The sequence below is a fragment of the Orcinus orca genome, chromosome 12 (assembly GCF_937001465.1).
Source record: "Orcinus orca chromosome 12, mOrcOrc1.1, whole genome shotgun sequence".
Taxonomy (NCBI): Eukaryota; Metazoa; Chordata; class Mammalia; order Artiodactyla; family Delphinidae; genus Orcinus; species Orcinus orca.
The window spans coordinates 20,975,268-21,000,001 of NC_064570.1; the positions used below are offsets into that span (position 1 = coordinate 20,975,268).

Sequence of the window (24,734 nt, forward strand, 5' to 3'; positions counted from 1 at the left end):
ATACATAATCACACATATACACCTGAGAACAGGGGTTCTTAAGGGATCTGTGAATGTAGATAAGGAAAAAATTACATCTTTATTTTCATTAACCTTCAACTAAAATCTAGCATTTCCTTCAGTTATGAATGTAAGCAACAAACTGATAGTAGCAGCAGAACCTCTGAATTTGCCTTTAGTAGAAATCAGACATTTTTACATCATATGATAGACAGCTGTGGAAGTTACATGGAGTGCCATTACATCTTGTTATTTAATGCATGAACAAAGAAGCAATATTGCTATATCGTAAATCTGATTTTTAAAAGTATTTTAAAACTGTATGCAATTGGTTTTCTTTAAAACCTACGTATTTTACAATATGCATTTATAGGCATTATTCTGAGGAGGCGTCCACAGGCTTCTCCAGATAGTGAAAGGATCTATGACAACAGAAACCATTAAGTGCCCTGTGAGCAGCAGAGAAACAAGAAGTGAACCTATCCTTTGTGTTCTCTCCTAAGCATCAGAAAACCCAAGTGAGCTTAGGTAAGTCTTGTTCTCACAAATTCAAGGTTAAATTCTCTGAATACCATGTGGCATTTTAACTCATAGAAATCATAGTTAAAAAAATTGGTGGAAGTCTTGTCAATTAATGGTCTAGTTTATAAACTCAATCTACATCCAGTCACACTAAGAAAATTTACTAAGCATTAGTATCAATGATGTTTTTACTAGGTTGAAACCTTTTGTCTTCATTCTCAATTATACAGACTTTAATTAATGTAGAACATAAATTACTTAAGCACCAGAGCTGGTGTTGTATTACGCTTAGCTGTATTTCCCACTTGTCAAGATGAACAGCTTACTGATGAAGCCAGAGACTTCATGAAAATGGAGAAAGATAAAGGTTTAAATGCCAGAAGTTATAACTTTTTTTCTCACACTAATATACATGTAAAAATTAAAAAAAATAAACAGAAAATTTAAAACTAAGTTTTTAATTAAGATTTTTTGAGCTTAAATTAAGCTTAAAATTAAGTGAAATGAGATCAGCCTTATTCATTCTTTCTTCTGAAATATGAATGGCTAATTCTCATGGGTGAGAGGATGACACAGAAGACTGAAGGAGTGAGGAAAAGTAGCATGTTAAGGACAAGCTAATGACACTATACAGAGAAAGGAAGAATTACAACCCATAGTCTCAGGACTCTTCATGTCCTCAAGTAGAAATCCACAGAGATAAACGATACTGAGAAGATGCCATCTTTACACTTAGGCCTAGGGTCTCTTTGCACTGCACATTATGGCAGTGGTTTGGAACTGAGGTGTATTGCGGGTAATTTATTACTTGTTGTACAGTTTCCAAGTTTGCAAGTGACTTGGAAAAAAACCTATGGATTCAAAGTTGTCCTTTTAATAAAATTAGTCTTACTCAATGTATTCTAAAATGCTTTCCTAAGAAAGGAGATGGAGTTATAGGTAGTCTAATGAAAAATTTAAATAACCTACTGAGTATGCAGTTTTTAATGAGCAGATTATTGGTGCACTATTAATTGTTGTATTTATTAGCTATTAAGATGCTTTACCTTTCCCATAAAAATTTTCAATTTTTCCTCAAAATGCGAGGAACTAGTTCGCTGATTTGCCTCAAGGCTCAACTTTTCTACTAGCACAGCTTAATGCAAAACAGTAACACTGTAAATTCAACTGACCACTAGAATGTATTTGGACTAAAATGTAGTCTGTCTAACACGTGTTGGACTATAACATGGAGAAAGGTATTCCCAAACTCATAAAAGTGCCATGATACATTATTACTCTCATGGGTCATGCTACCATACTCTACATGTGGTTTCAAGTTTTTGGTTTCTTTGAACAAATATCATAGAAGAGAAATGTAATTTTATGTTGGACAAATAGGATCACAACCAAGAGTACAGTCTGTTTTTAATAATACCCCCAAGCTTTCCTCTTACCTGAACAAAATGACTAGGTGTTTCACTGCAAACTGAATGGATCTGTCCATTTATTATTGGAATTATCTTAGCTAAAGGCAGGCTGACACTGGAAAGACTGAAAAATCATCACAGTAATAATTATTTTCTTAAATTATCTTATAGGAACTTAATATTTTAATTATAAAAGTAATAGTCATTGAAAAGTACTTATAGAAATGTATTAATAAGAAAATATAAACCACATATAATTCTACCACCTAGAAATAACAACTATGATGTCAATTGACATCATAATTAATTTTTTCCAGTAATTTTTTATATATACATATCTATACTTTTTGTGTTTTTAACACACAACTATAACATCCCAAGCAACACTTGTTTTGCATTTTTATTCACAGGTTATAATCATTTTTCCATCTCATTAAAAGTTCTTCCAAAGTTTTTGTCTGTTTTTTAATAATTATATAGTAATCCATCCTCTAGCTGTGACAATTTATATCATCAGCTCCCTACAGTTGGGCATTTAAGTTTTTGCCTAATATTCCTTAATATAAATAACTTTTTGTATTTACAGTAAATTACTGGGTCGAAGGGTATGAATGCTTTTAAGCTTTAAAATGTATATTGCCAAATGCTCTCTGCTTCTCTAACAGTTTATGAGGATACCTGCTCTATCATGCCTTCTTTCTACATCAAGCATTATCTTTTTCTTTAACCTTCATATGTCTGATAGCTGAAAATGGCATCTCACAGTTTTGCTCTGTATTTCTCTTAATTACTAGCAATGTCAAATGTTTTTTCCCTCTACTTCAGTGAACTGTACTGTCATCTAGTCAGCTGAGTAAGTAGAAAACCTGGGATCATCGGTACTTCCTTCTCCTGCCCATATCCAGCCTCTCCACAATCCTCAATATTTCTTAAATGTGTCTACTTCTCCCCATTGCCAAACCTATCCACACTAGGCATTATCTCTTCTCTAGACTACAGCAATGACCTTCTAACCTGTAAATGCTCAATAAACATTTCCTGGATGAATGAATGAATGAATGTTATATGTGACTATATATATAATGACTGTTAAATAATGAAACTACTTTTTGTGTGTGGGTTAAAGACTTGATTTATTACATAAAATATCACATTTCATACATTTAAACCTGGGACTACACTAAAATTTTCCTTTTAAATATCATGAAAATGCTGAAGCTATGGTATCTAACTAGTATGCTGTGCTAAGATTTGAGGGAATGCTTTTTTTTTTTTTTAACATCTTTATTGGGGTATAATTGCTTTACAATGGTGTGTTAGTTTCTGCTTTATAACAAAGTGAATCAGTTATACATCTACATATGTTCCCATATCTCCTCCCTCTTGTGTCTCCCTCCCTCCCACCCTCCCTATCCCACCCCTCCAGGCTGTCACAAAGCACTGAGCCAATATCCCTGTGCCATGTGGCTGCTTCCCACTAGCTATCTACCTTACGTTTGTTAGTGTGTCTATGTCCATGACTCTCTCTCGCCCTGTCACAGCTCACCCTTCCCCCTCCCCATATCCTCAAGTCCGTTCTCCAGTAGGTCTGCGTCTTTATTCCTGTCTTACCCCTAGGTTCTTCATGACATTTTTTTTTCTTAAATTCCATATATATGTGTTACAATACGGTATTTGTCTTTTTCTTTCTGACTTACTTCACTCTGTATGACAGACTATAGGTCTATCCACCTCATATTCCATTGTATATATGTGCCACATCTTCTTTATCTATTCATCCGATGATGGGCACTTAGGTTGTTTCCATCTCCTGGCTATTGTAAATAGAGCTGCAATGAACATTTTGGTACATGACTCTTTTTGAATTTTAGTTTTCTCAGGGTATATGCCCAGTAGTGGGATTGCTGGGTCATATGGTAGTTCTATTTGTAGTTTTTTAAGGAAACTCCATACTGTTCTCCATAGTGGCTGAACCAATTCACATTCCCACCAGCAGTGCAAGAGTGTTCCCTTTTCTCCACACCCTCTCCAGCATTTATTGTTTCTAGATTTTTTGTTGATGGCCATTCTGACTGGTGTGAGATGATATCTCATTGTAGTTTTGATTTGCATTTCTCTAATCTAAATTTGATTTGCATTTCATCATCTCTAATGATGTTGAGCATTCTTTCATGTGTTTGTTGGCAGTCTGTATATCTTCTTTGGAGAAATGTCTATTTAGGTCTTCTGCCCATTTTTGGATTGGGTTGTTTGTTTTTTTGTTATTGAGCTGCATGAGCTGCTTGCAAATTTTGGAGATTAATCCTTTGTCAGTTGCTTCATTTGCAAATATTTTCTCCCATTCTGAGGGTTGTCTTTTGGTCTTGTTTATGGTTTCCTTTGCTGTACAAAAGCTTTGAAGTTTCATTAGGTCCCATTTGTTTATTTTTGTTTTTATTTCCATTACTCTAGGAGGTGGGTCAGAAAGGATCTTGCTGTGATTTATGTCATAGAGTGTTCTGCCTATGTTTTCCTCTAAGAGTTTGATAGTTTCTGGCCTTACATTTAGGTCTTTAATCCATTTTGAGCTTATTTTTGTGTATGGTGTTAGGGAGTGATCTAATCTCATACTTTTACATGTAGCTGTCCAGTTTTCCCAGCACCACTTATTGAAGAGGCTGTCCTTTCTCCACTGTACATTCCTGCCACCTTTATCAAAGATAAGGTGTCCATATGTGTGTGGGTTTATCTCTGGGATTTCTATCCTGTTCCATTGATCTATATTTCTGTTTTTGTGCCAGTACCATACTGTCTTGATTACTGTAGCTTTGTAGTATAGTCTGAAGTCAGGGAGCCTGATTCCTCCAGCTCCTTTTTTCGTTCTCAAGATTGCTTTGGCTATTCGGGGTCTTTTGTGTTTCCATACAAATTGCGAAATTTTTCATTCTAGTTCTGTGAAAAATGCCAGTGGTAGTTTGATAGGGATTGCATTGAAAAAAGTGGAGAGATTTATGCATTCCTGAAGAGATCAGTCATTATTCTCCTTCACAGTACCTTTGCAGCATTTTTCTTTTTTTTTTGAATTTTTAAATTTAACTTATTTTTTATACAGTAGGTTCTTAACAGTTATCCATTTTATACATAGTAGTGTATACACATCAATCCCAATCACCCAATTCATCTCACCATCCCACCCCCCACCCCGCCACTTCTCCCCCTTGGTACCTTTGCAGCATTTTTCAAAACCTGTCATGATTTTTGTTTGATGTGTCTCTTTATATGTTAGTGAATTTGTCTTCCACAGAAATTGAAGACAGCACTACCACACAAGGTCCATGTGGTTTCATGCCCACCTCACTCACTGTATTATCCTAGCACTTTGTAAAGGGCCTGGTGCAGTGTGTGCTCAAAACATACTTGTTGACATGATTAATAAAAGTTTCATTCATCCATTGCTATGTCCCACCCCCAATGTCTACTTTCCCAATTCCACCTTCACAAAGCAATCAAAGTGATCCTACAATGTAAATCCCATCCTGTCACTCTCCTGCCACTTTTCCAGTGGCTCCCCAGCATTCTCAAGCTGACAATCATAACCTGTATGTGCTGAATTCTCCAACTTCATCTCACACCATTCTTTCCCTAGTTCCATCCTTTCAGCTGCCACACTGGTCTTCCAGGTCCTCGAAGTGTACTGTGGTCCTCCTGTCTTCAAAGTCTTTGCGCTATGACTTCTGCTCTGAATGTCAACTGCCTCACTCTATCCAAGACCTCATCTTTTTGTTCTTGTTCAAATTATTTCCTTGCAAACTCTACTTGACTTTCCATGTTTGTTCAAATACTTCTATTATATGCTCAACATTCTTTTCCTATATAACACTTATCATAGTTTATGCAATTATGTTTACTGTCTGTTTCTCCTACTAGATTATAAGATCCATGAGGACAGAGACTTAGTAAAGTACTTGATAAATAGCAGATGTTTAATAAACAGATTTTAGATAAATGGACAAATTGGTCATTTCTACATGCTCTTTTGTGAATTATGTTTGTGTCTCTGACCATCTCCTTCTTTGGGTTTCCTTCCTTAACTGATGTGTATATAATGCTATTAACCTCTGTATATGATGCATATAATTTGCAAATACTTCCCCAATATATCATTTGCATTTAATATTGATTATAAAGTTATAACTTGCTTGATCTTTAACTTTTAAATTTTACCGCCAAACATTATTTTATTCATATAAAGTTCTTTACTTTCATTCTTAGAAAAACTTTCTCCATCTTGAGATCAGCTAAATATTCACCTGTTTTCTATCACTTCATTTATGTTTTGATTGTTTAAACCCCCTGGTTTTTGCTTTTGTTTTTGTTTCTGGCTATAAGTATGGTACAGAAGGGCTCTAACTTTATTTTACAATTAGTCATCTTACCATGACTGTCTTACCGTTATTTACTAAATAATACATCTCTTCCTAACTTTTATCATATGCTATATCTTGTATATTTTAGAGCCTGTTTCTGGATTTTATATCGTATTTCACTGATTCATCTATTCCTAGTAACATATTATTTGAATAACTGTACCTTATAATACATGTTCTATAGGGAAAGTATTCATTGCTCTACTTCTTCAATAATTTCTTGAGTATTCTCAGCCCTTTATTCCTCCTTTAGTACTATCAGTTTTTTTTTTTTTTTTTTGTGGTATGCGGGCCTCTCACTGTTGTGGCCTCTCCCATTGCGGAGTACAGGCTCCGGACGCGCAGGCTCAGTGGCCATGGCTCACGGGCCCAGCCGCTCCGGGGCATGTGGGATCTTCCGGGACTGGGGCAGGAACCCGTGTCCCCTGCATCGGCAGGCGGACTCTCAACCACTGCACCACCAGGGAAGCCCAGTACTATCAATTTGTCAGGTTCAAAAATAACAAAGCAACCACTCTCTAATCCTCAGTGGATTTTGATGGTACTTTGACCACATTTATAGATTAATTTTGGGAAGCTAACTTTACAAATTTTAGCTGATTCTCTTGGATTTCTAAGTATAAAATCATGTCACTTTCATATAACAATAACTTTTTTCTCTCCCTTTCTGAAACTAATGTCATTTTCTGAAGATAAGAATTTAACTTAGAAAATCAAGAGTCAACTAACAGTTTATTATACAGTAATAAACATTCAGTAAGTGTCTCTTCGCAAAATAAATATATAAAAATCACTGGCATTCCTGAATTTGGTTCTCAAAATTGTCTCTTCCTAGTCTTACTGCACTGGTTAGAATAATAAAATGATGCTGAATAAATATGACAATAGTGACCATCTTTATACTGTTTTTAATTTAATGGAAATAATTCTAGTGTGTTGCCATTAAGTATACCATTTGCTTTTGATTTCAAATATTTTATTATATAAAAAGGATTTTTTATTTCTAGAAGAGGTTTTATCAGTAATAAAAGTTATATTTTATTGAATGCTTTTTCAGCAACACTGAAGATGATGCTTGTTTTTTGTCCTATTAACTTATTAATGTTATGAATTAGTGTAATAACTTTCTTAATGTTTAAACTTCCTTGCATTCTTAAAATAAACCCTAATTAGTCACAGTCTTGGAGAATAACTAGAAATTCCAGGCTCTGATGTGAGACAAATGTGAGTGAACATCTGGCTTTACTACTCGCTGGCTGCGTGACCACAAATTATTTAATTTTTCTCTGTCTTAGTTTCCTCACCTGTGGCAAGAGGAAGATACTAGTACTTACTTCCTAGGGCTATTTTAAGAATTCAATGAGATAATGTTCTGAAAAATACCTATCATACTTGTATGTAGAAAAAGAAAACAGAAGTACTGGTCACTATTATTACTGCTATATATTTCTGGATTTCATTTGTTTATATTTTATTTAGGACTCATATCTATATTCGTACTTTAAGTGCATAGTTTTTCTTTTACATCCCATGTTTATCCATCATATTTTCTATTGGGTTGTTTCTTGTGATAGGAAAACTTTTAATATTATATATATATATGTTTATATATACACATATATTATATGCACATGTTGTATATATAGTATATACATAAATATATACATATGTAATATATACATATATATGTAAAATTTAATGTTTTATTAGTTTACATCATTTTTCTGTTGATTCTCTTGAGGGTTCTGGATTATTAATTGTAGTACACATAATTAGTGATATTTTCTCTCTTTGCCAATAGTTAAGTATAAACACTGAGTACTACAGGAGTGATAATGAGTACTACAGGAGTTCAGAAAAGACTATCAATGGCTGATGTAATTGTAACATAATTTTTATAATTCTTTAGTGTATAAGATCAAGTATTTGTTTATATTATATCAACTATTACAATTCTTATAACTACTCAGGAAATGACTAATACTTCTGCTAGGTAGAGATTATAGTGAAATTTTGTTGACTGGAGCACCTTGATTTAGGGAGTATTTTATAGAGGCTGAAATTTTTTTTTGATAATTTAAAGAACTGCTAAAAAAGATTTTAGGATGATATTTAAATTGCTTCAGAAAATAAATTTTATGATGCTAGGCATTCCAAATCCTCAATGTTAACTGCAAATTATTCCTTTTTGTATAATAAAGATGGGTCCCAGAGAACCGGGCAAATAAAATAATCTTGCCCTGTGTATTTGAGAATTAAATTGGACATTGCACATACATACTGCATATCAGTTACTGTTACCCCTAATTTTAACAGATGAGTTTATAGTCAGTTAACATTGATTTAGTACCTATTATTTTCTGAATTTAACTTAAAAAACTGCAAAAGAGTGTAAATCCTAATAGGAGATTCAAGGTGCTCATGCTGAGATGATAAGAATATAATAAAACCATAAGATATCTTTTGGCAGTGTGAATCCATGACTTAGTAATAGTTATGATTAAAATCACTACCAATTGCACTAAATAAACATTCCTAATCCTACAATAAGGGCTGTAGAACTAGGAGATAATTCATCAAGTGGGAATTTAGAAACAAGAATGCTTGGCTGAATTATACAGGCTAATTATGGCTTATAGTACTGGAATAATATAAGAGAAAACATTAAAACTTAAATAATGTTTTCAGTTTTGTATTCTAAAGAGTGAAATCTAAAAAGCCCCAATAATTGAAATTTGGCCTATAGAAAAAATAGTTTCACAACTTAAGTACTTTATATAGTGGCAAAATTTTTGGAAGAAATGAAAGTTTTAATATTGAATACTGAAAGAGCTCCTCCTAATGAAGGAGTCATTGGTTGAACAGAGTTTAATTTGTTGAAAAAACAAACATTCAAATTTATCCTCTAAGATATTTTTGTTACCTGGAACAAAAAATAAACACATCCCAAAGCACTATTTTATTAGAACATTCTTTAGACTGATAACATTCTTTTATGTCTTCTTACCTATTCATGGAGTTACCGTGTTGCAGGTCCTGTTCAGTAGGTCGAAAGAACTCAGCCATATTGTCTAGCAGTCTACTAAATCCTCGGTTTAGACAGGTATTCAAAACTGTACTAAAATCTGGACTACACAAAATAAGAGGATAAGTTACTTTTCAGATTTTCAATCGAAAAGGACACAAATTCAATAACGATGTGGTTACCTTTGACAACCACCAACATTTCTAGTCACAATTTAGTTTTTAGACTAAAACACTATAAAAATATATCAAGGAGTCAATCTTAAAAGTTAAGCATAAAAAGTGAGCTTATTATTTAGCACAACACAATGAGAATATTCATGCATTTTGCTAGATTTTCTTACATTAGGCAGCACTTTATAAGTGTATTTTTATAAATATCAATAAATAGTATTACTTCTCTTGAGGAAACACTTGAAGAGGAATCCTCTTATAGTCACAGGTTATTGGTTTGCCTTATATACTCTATCATATCATCCCAGTGAGACAGAATATTTTATTAACATGTACAACAGATGAGGAACTGGATACTTGAGGGATGAAGAAATCTGTCCAAAGGTTATGTAATTAGTAAATATGGGAGCCAGAATTTGAACCCAGGCCTTTTTGATCTTAAAGTTCAAGCTCTTTTTGTTACATCATGTCAGTACCTCACAAAAACTCTTTGATATAAAGAATAATATATGTATGCTATGAGAGTTAGAAACTGCCTAGTTGAACAGATTAGTTCTATCTTCGACATGTAGAAATCTCAATTCAACTCATGAGAGTGGAGGGCTAGGGCTATAAGTTTGGGAATTACTAACATACAGACAGTAAATTAGTAGGAGTATATAAAATTGCTTGGGGCAGCTGAGGATGAAATAAGAACAAATACCTGGGAAACACTAATATTTAAAGGAAAGGCAGGCATAGAGGAACCTAAGAAGAAATGATCTGAGAACTGAGAGAAAAATTAGATTTTTCATTGAAGCCATAAGAGAAAGGAATTTCAAGAAAGCCTTGATCACCAGTGTCAATTACTAGAGAAAGGCCAAGTAAGATGAGCATTACATGTTGACTGGATTTGGGAAAAGTTCACTGATGACCTTTTTCTAGAGCTTCATGGAGTGGTTTGAATAAGAAAAAAAGTGGAGATTGCTACTGTAGAAAGTCAAGGGACTAGAACTTGATGAATTCAGATAGTAGAGTCAGTAGCTGAGTTAACCTAAAAATTTGCTGATTTTCTTCAAGATTATGAAAAAATATTATAAACAAAGGATATAATTTGCCCAGAAAACAGAACTAGAAAAAAACTAGAAAAAATGATCTTAAATTATCTTTAGTTGAAAAGAAACTTTGATATTTTAATCACTTAAGATAAAGTGGATGGAACTGGTATTACCACTAAGATTTCACAATGATAGAACTACCTCAACGAGTGTTAAGTGGCTCAATCAAGGTTGACCAGATAGTAAATAGGACAGCCAACCTTGAATCTAGGTCCTCTCGTCTTCTAATGCATAATCTGATGCTTTTTCCATTTCTAACACTCTGGCTCTCTTCTGGGTAATTTAAAATAGTAATACTCAGTTTAGGGAGGATGTGAAATTTTTATCACTCAAAGATTTAGGAACATTATAGACTATCCTGAAAGCATCAGGGGAAGTAGTTCTCAAAATTGAGTACAGGTGTGTGTGCATACACATTAGCATGTGTGTACATGTGTCTACACCTGAGGCCTAGCTGGAGCTGGCTAGCTTTGGCTGCCAAGAGCATCTTTTCCCAACTCTCCAAGTCAGCACTGAGTGACCTCAAGTTGGTAGTCAGCACTGCTGTGGCTACAATTTGTTTCTGGTCTTTTTTCTTTACAGGGCTGGTTGTTAACCATTTACCACTACACACTGAGCATATGAGAATCACCCTTGAAAGCCTTCCTCAAAATATAAATGCTAACTATCTTCCAGTTCCTTAACTAGTATATCAGAGTCTCTAGGCTAGGAAAGTAGGTGGGGGCAAGGCATGGGTCTCCTAAAAAAAAAATCTTTGCTTCCCTCCCCACCCTAATAAGAGGACCATTAGTTTAGGTAGGAAATCCTACTTAAGGCAGGGGAATAGATTTTAAATTTAATTTTAACAGAATATTATGTTGAACGTTGTTCAAAAAAAACTATAAAATGGTCATAAGTACATTCAAAAAAGAAACACATGCTTTCTGTTACATGCAGTATACATACCTTTCCAACATGTCTCTAGTTTCATTGAGTAGTTTAATAGTGGTAACATCTCTAGGAGAAAGCCCACAGGCCTGTGAAATTAAAAGGCCACATTTCAGGGTTTCAAATATTAGCACAGGGTTATGATGAAACAAATCATATTAATAAACTCAGGAGTTCAGGAAGCCTAAAAGTCTATGTTCTATCAACAATCAAAAAATGTTAAACTCAAAACACTATAAAGGTTCATGTGTACAGGTAAGCAGTATTTAGAACATGAGTCACAGTAAGATCTTTGTTTATCTGACCCCTCTTGGACACATTTCTAGAATATACTTACAAAGAAAAAAATAGCCTTTGAGGTTGCAGAGGCCAGGGATTTTTTTTCTGTGATTGTTAAGACTTTTTATCAGGATATGTATGTGTCTTTTCTCATCAATCTAGTTTAGTCTAAGGCTCTGTGTGTCCTTTCAATCTGAAGTTGCAGGTTTAAATTTAATTCAGGTAAGATTTGGTCTATCATCCCTCTCTTCATCCGTTCTTTTGAATCATTTTCTTTTTTAATTCCACTGTTGAATTTTAAAATTTGGAAATTGCTTTATCATTCCAGAAAGCTTTTAAAATACTATTATTGCATCTCCTTGAGATTCTAATTTGTAAGTAAGTTTTCTCCTGTTTCTTTCATTAATTCTGTCAGGTCTGTTCTGCTCGTTCAATTTAGCCTCCATCCTGCAGTTCACAGGGTTTCCTCACATGGTTTGCTTTTTTTTTTGGCCTATTCATGAATGCAGGGTCTCTCAGTACCCACAAACATCTATCTCTGGGGTTTCTGGGCAAGGGGGAAACTGGCAGGCAATGAAAAACATGGCAGTCTTTGTTCTAACAGGACCTTTACGCTGAGGTATGGCATAGGGGCCTCTCTGGTCTAAGACTTCTCCAATTGTTAAGTGAGAGATATTCTTCTCTCAATGGCAAAGAATGGATGCAATCCACTTAGGTATAAAATTTTTTAAAAATGAGGTCTATAACATGTACTCTTTGGCATTTTTATTATTCTTAACCAATGAATAACTTAAATCACAACTGGCTGGGACACACCAGTGTATAGCAACACCATAGCTGATAAATGTTAGATTAGGCCTTCTTTGTTTCTCAACTGGATGACTCCTTCAGTCCATTCAGATACTGCCATCATTGATTCATCTTAAAAAGCAAATGTGATTGTGGTACTGGCTTGATTAGAATTTGAAATGGAAGTTCAGACTCTTTATCTTGGCACACAAAGCTCTTTAGGATCTTGCCCCAACTACCAGCTTTATCTTCTGTTACCTGACCTCATACAGAAATGCTCTAGCCAAAGGAACTGAATTTGTCTGCTGTGTTCCCCAGGTGTAATTAATACATCTTATTCATTTTATATCCCAATCATACTAGTGTCTGTCACATAACTAATATTCAATAAAATTCTGCTGAATATCTAAAGTTTTTTCTAACTAGAAGTCAGTTCCATTTACAGTTTGTTTTCTAAATTAATGAGGTTTTATTTAAATTGCTGAAATACATGTCTTTCAATCACTTACCTTTCAAGAGACTCAGAAATCTAAATTTTAAGAGATAGTGAAAAAAACCTTAAAAAAAAAGAGTAATTCGTTTGGTTAAATGGTTATGAATGAAGCACCTGAACTGCTAATGGAGTTTCTTCATCTGGCATCATATAATGGCACAATAAAGATCTGGATCCATCGTTATTAATCCAAGAAGAAGATTTATGTTGCTCAACGAGATCTCTGATTTCTTTTAGTTTTTGCTCCAAGTCCAAAAGGGACAAAGAATGTTTAAGAGAAACACTAGAAACAGAGAAAAGGGAATTGGGATAAATTGAAACTATACAACACATCCTATACACACTCTTACCCTAACAGGTTACTACCTGAGATCCTGTTTCAACCAGTCAAACCTGAAACTGCTGACTGTGAAATCACTAGAGTAGATTAAGAAATCAGCTACCCGTTAAGGACCAAGAAAAATCTTGTTGCAGATTTCACAAGAAAATTCCCACTGTATGAACGGGAGTTAAAAGCCTCAGACACAGATTTTTAAAAGCAGGTTTTTTATCTCATGACCCAAATATCTCTGGTTTGTTTGGAAATCAATCAATAAACAATGAAACATTAAATCTTTTCCCTTAGTATGAAAAGGTTGATACTGATGAAGAAAATGGATTCCACAATGTAACACCGCAGGGCTGTGTCCATATTAGGTTAAGAGTTTCGCAGACCACCATTTGTCAAATCACTAGCTTCATTAGAACAATTCGAATTTTTCTTTTATTCATCAGAATCAGTAAGTCAGAAAAGCCAAAGCAAAATGCCTTACCTTCCTAAAATCTTCTGCACAGCTTGTTTAATGACAGTGATCAATTCTGTCAGGCCTATTAAAGCAAAAACAAACATAAAAGCGTTGTTGACTTTTTCAATTCCTCAATACTACGAATGAATGAATCAGAACTAGTTTACAGGTCACGAATAAGAATCTTACCATCTCCAAGGAGGTGTTGAATACTTGATAAATATTGCTGTTGGACATCTGGGGGGGCAAGAACTGTCTGTATAAAACAGAAATAAGGTACCCAATATTATTAGTAAATAATAATATTTTCATTATAACTTGAGCTGAGATTCTTTAGGACCTGGAACAACAGGAAAAATACTATTCTTTAACATAACAAAAAGCCTAGCTTCAAAATATGAAGAATAATAATGCTAAAAGTTTATAATCACATGAAATATAAAGATATTTATTCTATATGAATTATCATTCTATATGAATTATTTACCAAATAAATAATATTTGGTTAAATTTTGAACCTCTTGAAAGAAAGGGCAATATCTACTGAAGTCTATTAAACTTACGGTGCCATTTTTGCCAACTGCTGCATTATCCAGGTAAATATATCCACCAATTATGTTTAACTGGACTCGCAAAAGAACCACCAGCATGCAAGTACTGTACACAGCTACGATACTTCTTGTGAAACCTTTACAGAGAAAAGAAAACCACTTGGTACTAATTATTAAAATATAAACAAATGTGTAAAATCACAAACCATTCCTACAGTTATTTTTTCATAAGATGACTTTAAAAATACATTTGTAATTGTTTCAAGTACAAAAATATATCAATTCAAAACATTTCATAGTTTATCTGCTTAAAAAATGTTTATCGTAAATTAGGAATGATCTCTTAATTGAAACAATAACCAAAAAAAACAATAACGGATATATTCAGTGAAGGATTATATATTATTAGCTTAGAAAGGAAAAAAAGAAAGGACTGGGAAGCATTAAGTGTTGCAGCCTCAGAACTCAGAGCTGTCCAGGGAGCTAGTCCTGAGCAAGAGAAGAGGGCTGAGCATGGAAGAGCTCCAGCCGTCAACGGCAGGTAAAAGAGGATAAAGGATAAGCCCGTTAAAGGGCTGGAGGAAGGTACACAAAGACAGGGAAACACCCAGAGACCCGGCTAGGACAGCGTGTTCAAAACAGAGGAGAGAGAAAGGTGTTGACTCTTGTGGAGGGGTCTAGTAGGATGAAAATGTCCAGTGGATTTAGCAACACAGAAGTTACTACTGATGCTTGAGACCTCTGCTTGGGTGGAGATACACGACTGGAAACCAGGCTCTAGTATGTCAAAGAGTGAGTAGGAGTGAAGAAGGAAAGACAGGGAATGTAGAAATCTTTTGTATTATACAATGGATGTGAGAAAGTACAATAGCTGAAAGGAAATACAGGGTAGTACAAAAGTTTAGTTCATTTTCAAATAGGCAAAGTTTAAGCATGATTCAGTTGATAAGGATTAGTTGAATGGATAGGAAAACACAGGAATAACTGACAGTATGAAGTTCTGAGACATGAAGATACATCTCTTCTAGGGCAGCTTTCTGCTACAAATTTTTATCGCTAATCAAAGTCTGCATACAATATCAAAGTAAAGTTACTATCTGGGTTGGAGTAAAAACTTCCTTCAAAGTATATATTGTAGATATCAGTACCTAATATGCATATATGTAGTCTAGGACAGGTTTACATATTATCATAACAATACCACCACCACCGCTAATATTTATTGAGTAGTTTCTATGACCATTGATCTACTTGCTTTATGAGAATTATTTAATCTGAAAAAAACTCTATGAGGTAGGTAAAGAAGAGTTACCCACATAATAGAGTACAAAAATTTCCCATTAAAAATATTTTAAGGCTGTGCTGTTGCACAGAATACGCAGGCTTACTTATTATCTTCAGATCCTCCCATATGTCTAGCTTGTTTGAAGGCCTAAAGAAAAATATCAGAAAATAATAATATAGGTAATCTAACAGAAAACTTTGAACTTTACAGCTCTATACTTAATTATATTTTATCACAGGATAACTGCAGAAAACAAAGCCCATAAAATATAGTAAAAACAACTGTAATTTCAGTAACTGATAATAACAACCATTTTCATAGTATCCTGGTGTATATCCTTCCAGTCTTTCTCCTCCTTCTGAGCATATGCATATTATAAAATCATACAGGAAAAGCAGGAATATTTATTTCTTTCCCTTATTTACTGTTTTATAAATAATGCAGTAGGTTCTATAACTCTTCAAAGGTAAGTAATGAAGTATTTTTTGTTTACAAGTATCATTACAAACACATGCATTTAAATGTGTGTTTGATGTGTTTCTACCCACTGTAGCTATTATCCTTACTGATGTTCAAACTGCCCATCTTTAACTATTGTGGGACTATTCAGGTTAGTTCCGAAGTCCTTTTGACACGACCCCTTTTAGTCTTTGACAACTTCCTTGCTCTCTGACATAAAAAGCTGTTCTGGGTTCATCTTGTTCAATTCTTGCTGCAAACCTGAAATCATCCATTTCTCTGAGAGTCCTGGTTCCTAGTAGTGGAAAATGGTAGTCTGAGACTTAATCTTTTGATTAAGGATGTTCATTGCTACTGGGTAGGTCATTATTTCTAAGCCTTTTCAGTAGACTAAGCTAGTAAATATCAATATATGTATGTATTTATTTATTTATATGAACATATATTCAAAGAGATAAAATACATCATGAATTCATATTGATACTTCTAATTCAAAATTAGGACCACTGGGTTTTTTAACAATCTCATTGTCTTACATCTGTATTTCTTTTTGCTCACACTAGAAATCAGTGAAACTAACATAATTACTAATTTGCTTCATCCCTCACTCTATGGACAACAGTCTCAGAATAGCAATAGCAACAGTGAAAAGAGTTTAAGTTTTTTTTTTTCAATTCTGTATGCTCTAAGAGTATATATCCCACTAAAAATACACAGCCAAATTTCTATTTTTTTAATTAATTAATTAATTAATTTATGGCTGTGTTGGGTCTTTCTGTGCGAAGGCTTTCTCTAGTTGCGGCAAGTGGGGGCCACTCCTCATCGCGGTGCGCAGGCCTCTCACTATGGAGGCGTCTCTCGTTGCGGAGCACAGGCTCCAGACGCGCAGGCTCAGTAATTGTGGCTCACGGGGCTAGCTGCTCCGCGGCATGTGGGATCTTCCCAGACCAGGGCTCGAACCCGTGTCCCCTGCATTGGCAGGCAGATTCTCAACCACTGCGCCACCAGGGAAGCCCTCAAATTTCTATTTTAAAGTCAGTTGGCATAGCTTCTCTTTTTGTGATTACAACACCAACTAGATACGCATTTGGGTTAATTTCATTTATTTTACTATTACTTTTTAAACATTGCTTTTTAAACACTAAACATAGTTTTATAAATATGTAAAATATTTATATGGTTCCAAACTCAAATTTATACAACACAGTATATTCAAAGAAGTCCATTCCTACCCACCTTTATTCTTTTTCTTCTTCATAGGTAACTATTAAAAAAATATACTTTAACTTCCCATTGTTTTCCTTTATATAGGCAAATATGTATATATATTCATATCTGCCCCCTTAGATAAATGGTGGCATTCTATACACATTTTCCTTTATCTTTTAAAAAAATATAACAATATATCCTGGGGATCATTCCATAATAGTATAGAGATAGTAGCCATCGTTGTTGTTTTTTTTTTTTTAAAAACCATGGCATAGTACTCCACTCACTGTGTGTGTATACTATGTGGATGAAGTTCAGGGCTTTTCAAATCACCTTTGTGGTAGGACCAGGTATTTTTCTTATTTCTAATCTGTCACAGATGAACAGTTTGGTAAAATAAAATAAAAATGAATTACTAGAAAAGTCAAATTAAAAAACCACAAAGATACAAAAAATACAATCCCATATTCTTTATAATTATAATCAGACAATGAGTTACCATTACAATTGTGGGATATTACTAGCTTCTTATCTTTCTTTGGCACTGGAGAGACTGTAGAGCTTCAGGTGTCCCTTTCCTAGATGGCACAAGTGTGGTAGATATATGGAGAAAATCCTACCAGGCCCTGATGCAACCTTACGCTACTGTTCAGGCCTTGTGGCAGAACACCATATTTTAGTCCCATATTAAACTGGGAATCAACCACAATTCAAGGGTTAGGTATTTTAATGCAAGTAAATCACTTCTTTTGAATGTTATCTAAGATAAATTTCAAAGTGATTCTTATAGAAATTCTAAATGAAACAAGATAAGAAAACAGTGGTTCCAAAATTTTAACACAGGAAGTGCTCAACAGCAGCAGGCTGTGGAAGGGCAAACTAGGGTGTCTGCCTGGAAACTGTACTTACTGGGCATGATTTTGGTGGGACAGGACCGAATTATAGCCATGCAGGACATTTCTTCATGTTGACATTCACCACTATCAGACTTAAAAGTAGATTTAATTGAGTTATGAGACCTAATGTACAGCACGGTGAATACAGTTGATAATAATGCTTTCGTATACTTGAAATTTCCTGAGAATAGATGTTAAGTGTTCTCACCACACACCAAAAAAATGGTAACTACATGAGGTGATGGATATGTTAATTAGCTTGACTGTGGTAATCACTTTTAATATATACATTTACAAAAAATGAAAAAAAAAATTCCCCTTATCTGTTTTAAAGATTCTGATTCCAGACCTATGTAGAACAGAGGAAAGTACTTTCTAGGCCAAGATTCCTTTCAAATGATTTGTCTGATGGAAACCAACTTCAAGTTAAATACAATCAGACTCTTTAATATTACCAAAATATGTTTAAGAATTAAACTAATCCTTTCAAAGTGTTCTACCTGTCTTGTGATGAAGGATGTTTAAGATCCTTTGCCATTGAAACTACACTGCCATTATCAATCATCAATAAGAATGCCAAATATTAAAGGCAGTGTTGTTTATTTGCTACTATAAAACTGATAAAATAAGACTATCAAACCTTTCATTTATTTCTGATTAGTTATTATCACAATTAGTTCAAGGAGAAAATTAACTTGCTTGACAGGCTTATATGAGGCCGGAGTTGATTGAAAACCAATACAAAAGCAGTCATAAGATTGGAGGCCTTACTTTAATCACACTTTGTAAGGGCTCAAGCGTCTCTTTATGCAAATACTTCTCAAATGGACATTCTCCCCTCCCCCAGCCCCCAAACTGCAAATAGTAATTTCAAATCAAAAGAAAGGAAAGAAAAAATAACACAGAGATGTTTAAAGAGGAAACAGGCAATGAGGAGAACTGTTGTGCATCTTACCCTTCCAAGAATTTAAAAAATTCTCCTGTGTTATAAAGAGAAGAGGGCTCACGCCTTTTCTTTAAAGCTATCCAGGATTACCCATCATTAATCCCTTTGCTCTCTAGCCTCCCACATTTTCTCCCACATTTTGCTTTTACTTTTTACCACAGACTAACCATAGTATGTCTTGAATTATGACAATTTATTTCATCTAATTCCTCCTTTGGATGACAAAGTCTTAGAGAGAAAGAGACCTTATCTTAATTATCTTAAATCCTCCAAAACACAGGGAATGTAGGGCCTTACGGGAAACAGGGTTACCAAGAAAGAATCCCACTTATGTTTAATGTGTGTGTTTCTGTGTTGCTTTTATAAAAGTGTATTCACTTATTTCATTTGTCTTGCCTTCTCAGTAAGACTAAAACTTAAGGCAATTAAAATTTATTTTTCTATATGTTTCTTCTTTATATAATCACATGAACTAATTTATAAACCAAACCTTACATCCATAAGTAGTAGTAAAAGTGTGTCAGCCTCTAAGAATCATGAAACTAAGGAAAAAATTCTTATCACTAGCATTATACTTTAATCAGATTAAAAAACCTGATCAGTTGGTTGAATGAGGGAATATCTAGGTTATGCCTTTTTTAAAGTAGTTTTCTTTAGGGACTGTCATCATGTTGTTGAAGTGCAGAGTTGTAACTTTGCGTGGATTATGGACAGTCAATAATATGTATTTAAAAGCTGCACTATTGCAAAACGGGTGTATTATCCAGGTACTCATACATTTTTCTTTTACTGTTACTTGATTTTTATTTATTTTTTTAAAATCTATTTTTATTGTTGGCTGCGTTGGGTCTTAGCTGCAGCATGTGGAATCTTTTGTTGCAGTGCGTGGGCTCTTTGTTGTGGCGTGTGTGTGGGCTTTCTCTCTAGTTGTGGCGCGCAGTCTCAGTAGTTGTGGTGTGCAGGCTCAGTAGTTGCGACGCGCAGGCTTAGTTGCCCCATGGCGTGTGGGATCTTAGCTCGCTGACCAGGGATTGAACCTGCATCCCCTGTGTTGGAAGACGGATTCTTAACCACTGGACCACCAGGGAAGTCCCTGTTACTTGATTTTTAAACTTTGTTTTAGCCACTTAAAAACTGTTACGACACAATTTGCTTCAAATCCATTCCAAGTTGTATATTTGTTTTCTAATAAAAAAATTACAATTTATACCCCCATCCAAAAAAAGTACACAAACCAACTGTATATAAATTCACTGTTATTTTGGGAGGTATTGTCTGACCACAGAAAATGTCTTCAAAGAAATTTTCCAGCTTGCTGCGTAACCTGCCTGAGCACTAAATTCCTATCTGCAAAATGGAGTTAATAATATCTGCCTCAGAAGCAACCTAAGTGTCCATAGACAGATGAATGGATAAAGGAGATGTGGCACATATATACAATGGAATATTACTCAGCCATAAAAAGAAACGAAATTGGGTCATTTGTAGTGAGGTGGATGGACCTAGAGTCTGTCATACAGAGTGAAGTAAGTCAGAAAGAGAAAAACAAATACTGTATGCTAACACATATATATGGAATTTAAAGAAAAAAATGGTTATGAAGAACATAGGGGCAGGACAGGAATAAAGATGCAGATGCAGAGAATGGACTTGAGGACACGGGGAGGAGGAAGGGTAAGCTGGGACGAAGTGAGAGAGTGGCATGGACATATATACACTACCAAATGTAAAATAGATAGCTAGTGGGAAGCTGCCGCATAGCACAGGGAGATCGGCTCGGTGCTTTGTGACCACCTAGAGGGGTGGGATAGGGAGGGTGGGAGGGAGACGCAAGAGGGAGGAGATATGGGGATATATGTATATGTATAGCTGATTCACTTTGTTATAAAGCAGAAACTAACACACCATTGTAAAGCAATTATACTCCAATAAAGATGTTAAAAAAAAAATCTGCCTCACAAGGATACTGTGGAAATTAGATGGGAGTAATGTATCTAGCACTGGGCCTGGCACAAAGAGACACCCCAGAAAGAGCACTTTCTTTCCCCTGACTACTGGAGGATGATTACAAGGAAAATGAATATCTTTCGATAAGGCCACAATGATTAAAATATATTTAGTGAAACCATTCCCCTCCACCCCCCTTCTTGTTCATTAAAAGAAGCCATTTCCTTCTGGAAGTCTTCTCAAACTAACACAGCATCACACTAAATTACAATACTCCAATACACACTACTCTCCACATACAAGGTCCTATGTATGAAAGTGCTTTGTACACAGTACACTGTCATGGTAAGATAAATTATCATTATCATATGTTCATGTTATATTTGTACTTCATTTTGTTAATGATATAAAATGTCAGTTCATATGCTTTAGTTATTTAAAATGTATGTTCACATGCTTTAGCTAGTACGCTGTAAACTCTTTAAGAATATTAAAGAGTTAATATTTAATATTTAACATTACTGTCACTTCACAACATCTGGTTCAGGAACACATTCCCTAAGTACTCCATAATTAAATTTCTGAAAAAGTGTCAGAGTGACAGAAGATCTCTTCATATGAAAACCAGAATACATACAAATATTGTCACCCTAAATACTTTGCACACCAAGGTAGAACATAAATAAATGGACAAAATATTAATTAAATGATATCGTAAGTAAATATTTTTTTCTAAATGAGCTTATTTATTATAAGCTCTAAATAGAAAGAAAAATAAGAAAACAAAGACTTTTGAAAAGTATTTCAGTTACATTCTATAAATTTTCAGTGCAATGTATACATGAGAATGGCTGTAACTTGCATTTACCTGTTTTTTAGCAGAGCTGTAAGGCTCTCAGAATTGAGTTGCTGCATTAAGGCCTCTCTCAGTGTTGGAAGCATGGACAGCACTATAATACAAACAGAAAATTAAAAAGGTCACAAGTGATAGGACTGCCTTCACTGAGAAATGCACATTGTTTTAGGCTATATGACAGGACTAGCAACTATCAAGGGTTGGTAAGGAAGGTCAGGGCTTTCAAATTATTATTAAGAATAAAAACCAGTTACATACTAATAAATCATTTATCTGCTCATGTGAAGCAAAATTATGCATATACATGTGATGATCATAGTGATGCAAACAAGTACACGTAGAAGAAAGAATGGGAAGAATTATTACCAAATGTTAACAGTGTTGGTCTTTGGGCTACAGACTATGGATAATTCTTTTTTTTTTCCAGATCTTTTACAATAAATGTTTATTTCTGATTCAATAAAATGATCTTTTGTCTTTAGCTATACTTCTTGCTTCACATTTTATTTCTAATTTTAGAAAACATTTATTTCTTAACTACTACAAAGCAACAGGCATTTGTTACGACCTAGACAAAAGTGCATCAGGCTAGGGATTAAGAGCTGCCGAGTTGTAGTTTTGGTTTTGACAATGGCTATTGTTCGAATACCAACATGAAGATACAATAAGATATAATACTCTATGGAAAAAAAGACTGCATGTAATTTACGGGAGTTATTTATTTATGGCTCTATGCATGGTATAAGAAATGTTGGTGAAATGTACATACATAAATTTAAAAACTACTAAAGAAGTAGTGACAACAAAATGAAAAAATATCAAGAGATTACAAATGCCATATTCTAAAAGGGAAAACTTTAGTGTATGATTTTTACTTCTTGACAAGGCAAGATATTAATGACAAGATCCATGTTATTTTTTTTCAATAGAAAATTCAGCTTTTAACCTACTCTAAACATTTATTTCAGTGCTGCATTGTGTAGCTTCAGCACATTTCCTCAAGATACATGATTAAATCACCTAAGTTGTTTAGACCACTAACTAAAGTAGCAGCTCAGTCAATGTAAAACGTGGTTTCTCTTTTAGTGTCCGTGGTATGTATATCTAGCCTAAACACGGTATTTTATCTTACCAAGAAAAAGCAACACTAGAGTCCTAAATTCAGAAAAAGTAGTAGGGAACTTTAAAGATTATGTGGTATGACAACATGATTTAAGAGGAATCTCTTCAATAATTCTCCTGAGAGATAAGAGCTTCTGACTTTCCACTTCAGCATACTCAATCAAAGACAAGGCTATTCTTCTCTTCTAGCCATCTGTACTAACACTGAACAAATATGTTTCTGTATTGAGTTGAATACAGCTTTCATGTCTTGCTTTAGCCACCTGGTCTCCATGATAAACACCCCCAGTCCAACCACAAATCACAGGACAACCCTTCACCAGCCTTGAATCTGTGTGACCCTGAGCAAATTATTTAACTTCTCTGTGCCTCAGTTTCCTCATCTGTAAACTGGGGATGACAGTGGATCTACCTTACAAGACTGTTGTAAGGATTAAGGATAAAAGGCATTAGAACAGTGCTTCTTTACACATGGAAATGCTCAGCAAGTGTTAGCTCTGTTTATTATTATCCTTACTTGGCTTCTTCTGACACATGCCAGTTTGTATCTTCTTAACATGTGACAGGCAGAAATGGACCTCTGCTCTGACTACCACAGAGCATGTTATAACTACCTTTGAGCTGAACCACAGACTTTATTACTTCAGTCTAAGATTAAATTAGTATTTCCAGAAGTCACATCATACTCTGGTTCATAACAAGCTTATGTTCAACTAGAATTCCCAATCTTTCCTCATACCTCCTGTTTTTAAGCAAGCTTGGATAATTCTGTATCAGTACAATTGACTTTTAATGCAGAACAATTCTTTTATCCCAGTCTAGCACTTAAACGGGACTAGACTATTTTGCATCCCAAAACTTCATTTGTGGTGTCAGTTATGCATCCAAGCGTTGTGTCATGTGTAAATTTAATAAGCACTTCTCCCAAATCTTTAGTAAAATCATGAAGATGGTAGAGACAATGGGCAGGGCACAGAAGCATTCCATTAGATACTATCTTTCAAGTTGGGGCCAACTTCTTGGGTTAAAAAACTGATTATATTTACCTAAAAGTACTAAATTTTTCTAGTATGTCCATTACATCTTATTCAAAAGAATAGAAATTTAATTATATGATTTGTAACCCCATTATCAATACATATCAGAAAGCTAATCTGGAAATCTTTTCAGTGAACCTATACTTTGGATCTTAGTGGGCACCATATTTTAGTTCTAACTGCCTGTATCAGCTATGCATTCATCTGAGGGGTGTGATGGTCATGGAAATGTGCCGCTCGCATCTTCTGCTGGGAGGAGCATAATTAGCTGTCAGCTCCAGCTGCCACCCCTCTGGATCTACACTGCTCTCAGCCAATGACAGTGCTTGGTGGGGATACTAAGGCAGGCCCGATCCTGAGGGACTCCTCTACCAGGGAACTTAGGCTTGAGGACTCCCGACTGGCCTGCCAAAACTTTCTTAAAACCGTGCTGTAGTCAGAGACTCTTCTTACCTAACCTTCCTTCCTCTGCCCATTCTATTCACAACTATCAGACCTGTATGGTGGTCTAAAGGCTTTCC

General features: G+C 34.7%; 2 protein-coding genes across 7 annotated transcripts in view; one reads left to right on the top strand and one right to left on the bottom strand.

Annotated features, from left to right (window-relative positions):
- FUCA2 (alpha-L-fucosidase 2) overlaps positions 1 to 24,734 on the top strand; it is a 60,643-nt gene that overhangs the window by 27,175 nt on the left and 8,734 nt on the right. For 2 of the 5 annotated variants that reach the window (XR_004476872.2, XR_007470661.1), the window contains exon 8: positions 374 to 528. The exons of 1 other annotated variant lie outside the window; for it this stretch is intronic. Coding sequence is in view for 1 of the 4 variants with exons in the window: in XM_033405900.2 (XP_033261791.1) it covers positions 374 to 444 (71 nt within the window). In the remaining 3 variants the exon portion in view is untranslated. Of the gene's footprint in view, positions 1 to 373; positions 1,964 to 24,734 lie in introns of those variants that run through there. 2 more of the 5 variants (XR_007470662.1, XM_033405900.2) reach the window with 1 other exon arrangement.
- PEX3 (peroxisomal biogenesis factor 3) overlaps positions 1 to 24,734 on the bottom strand; it is a 35,848-nt gene that overhangs the window by 648 nt on the left and 10,466 nt on the right. For both annotated transcript variants that reach the window (XM_033405913.2, XM_004263755.4), the window contains exons 3-11: positions 22,067 to 22,148; positions 15,845 to 15,888; positions 14,469 to 14,593; positions 14,095 to 14,161; positions 13,933 to 13,987; positions 13,235 to 13,403; positions 11,578 to 11,648; positions 9,345 to 9,467; positions 1,959 to 2,055 (exon numbers count right to left, since the gene is read on the bottom strand). In XM_033405913.2, coding sequence (XP_033261804.1) covers positions 1,959 to 2,055; positions 9,345 to 9,467; positions 11,578 to 11,648; positions 13,235 to 13,403; positions 13,933 to 13,987; positions 14,095 to 14,161; positions 14,469 to 14,593; positions 15,845 to 15,888; positions 22,067 to 22,148 — 833 coding nt within the window. The remainder of the gene's footprint in view (positions 1 to 1,958; positions 2,056 to 9,344; positions 9,468 to 11,577; positions 11,649 to 13,234; positions 13,404 to 13,932; positions 13,988 to 14,094; positions 14,162 to 14,468; positions 14,594 to 15,844; positions 15,889 to 22,066; positions 22,149 to 24,734) is intronic.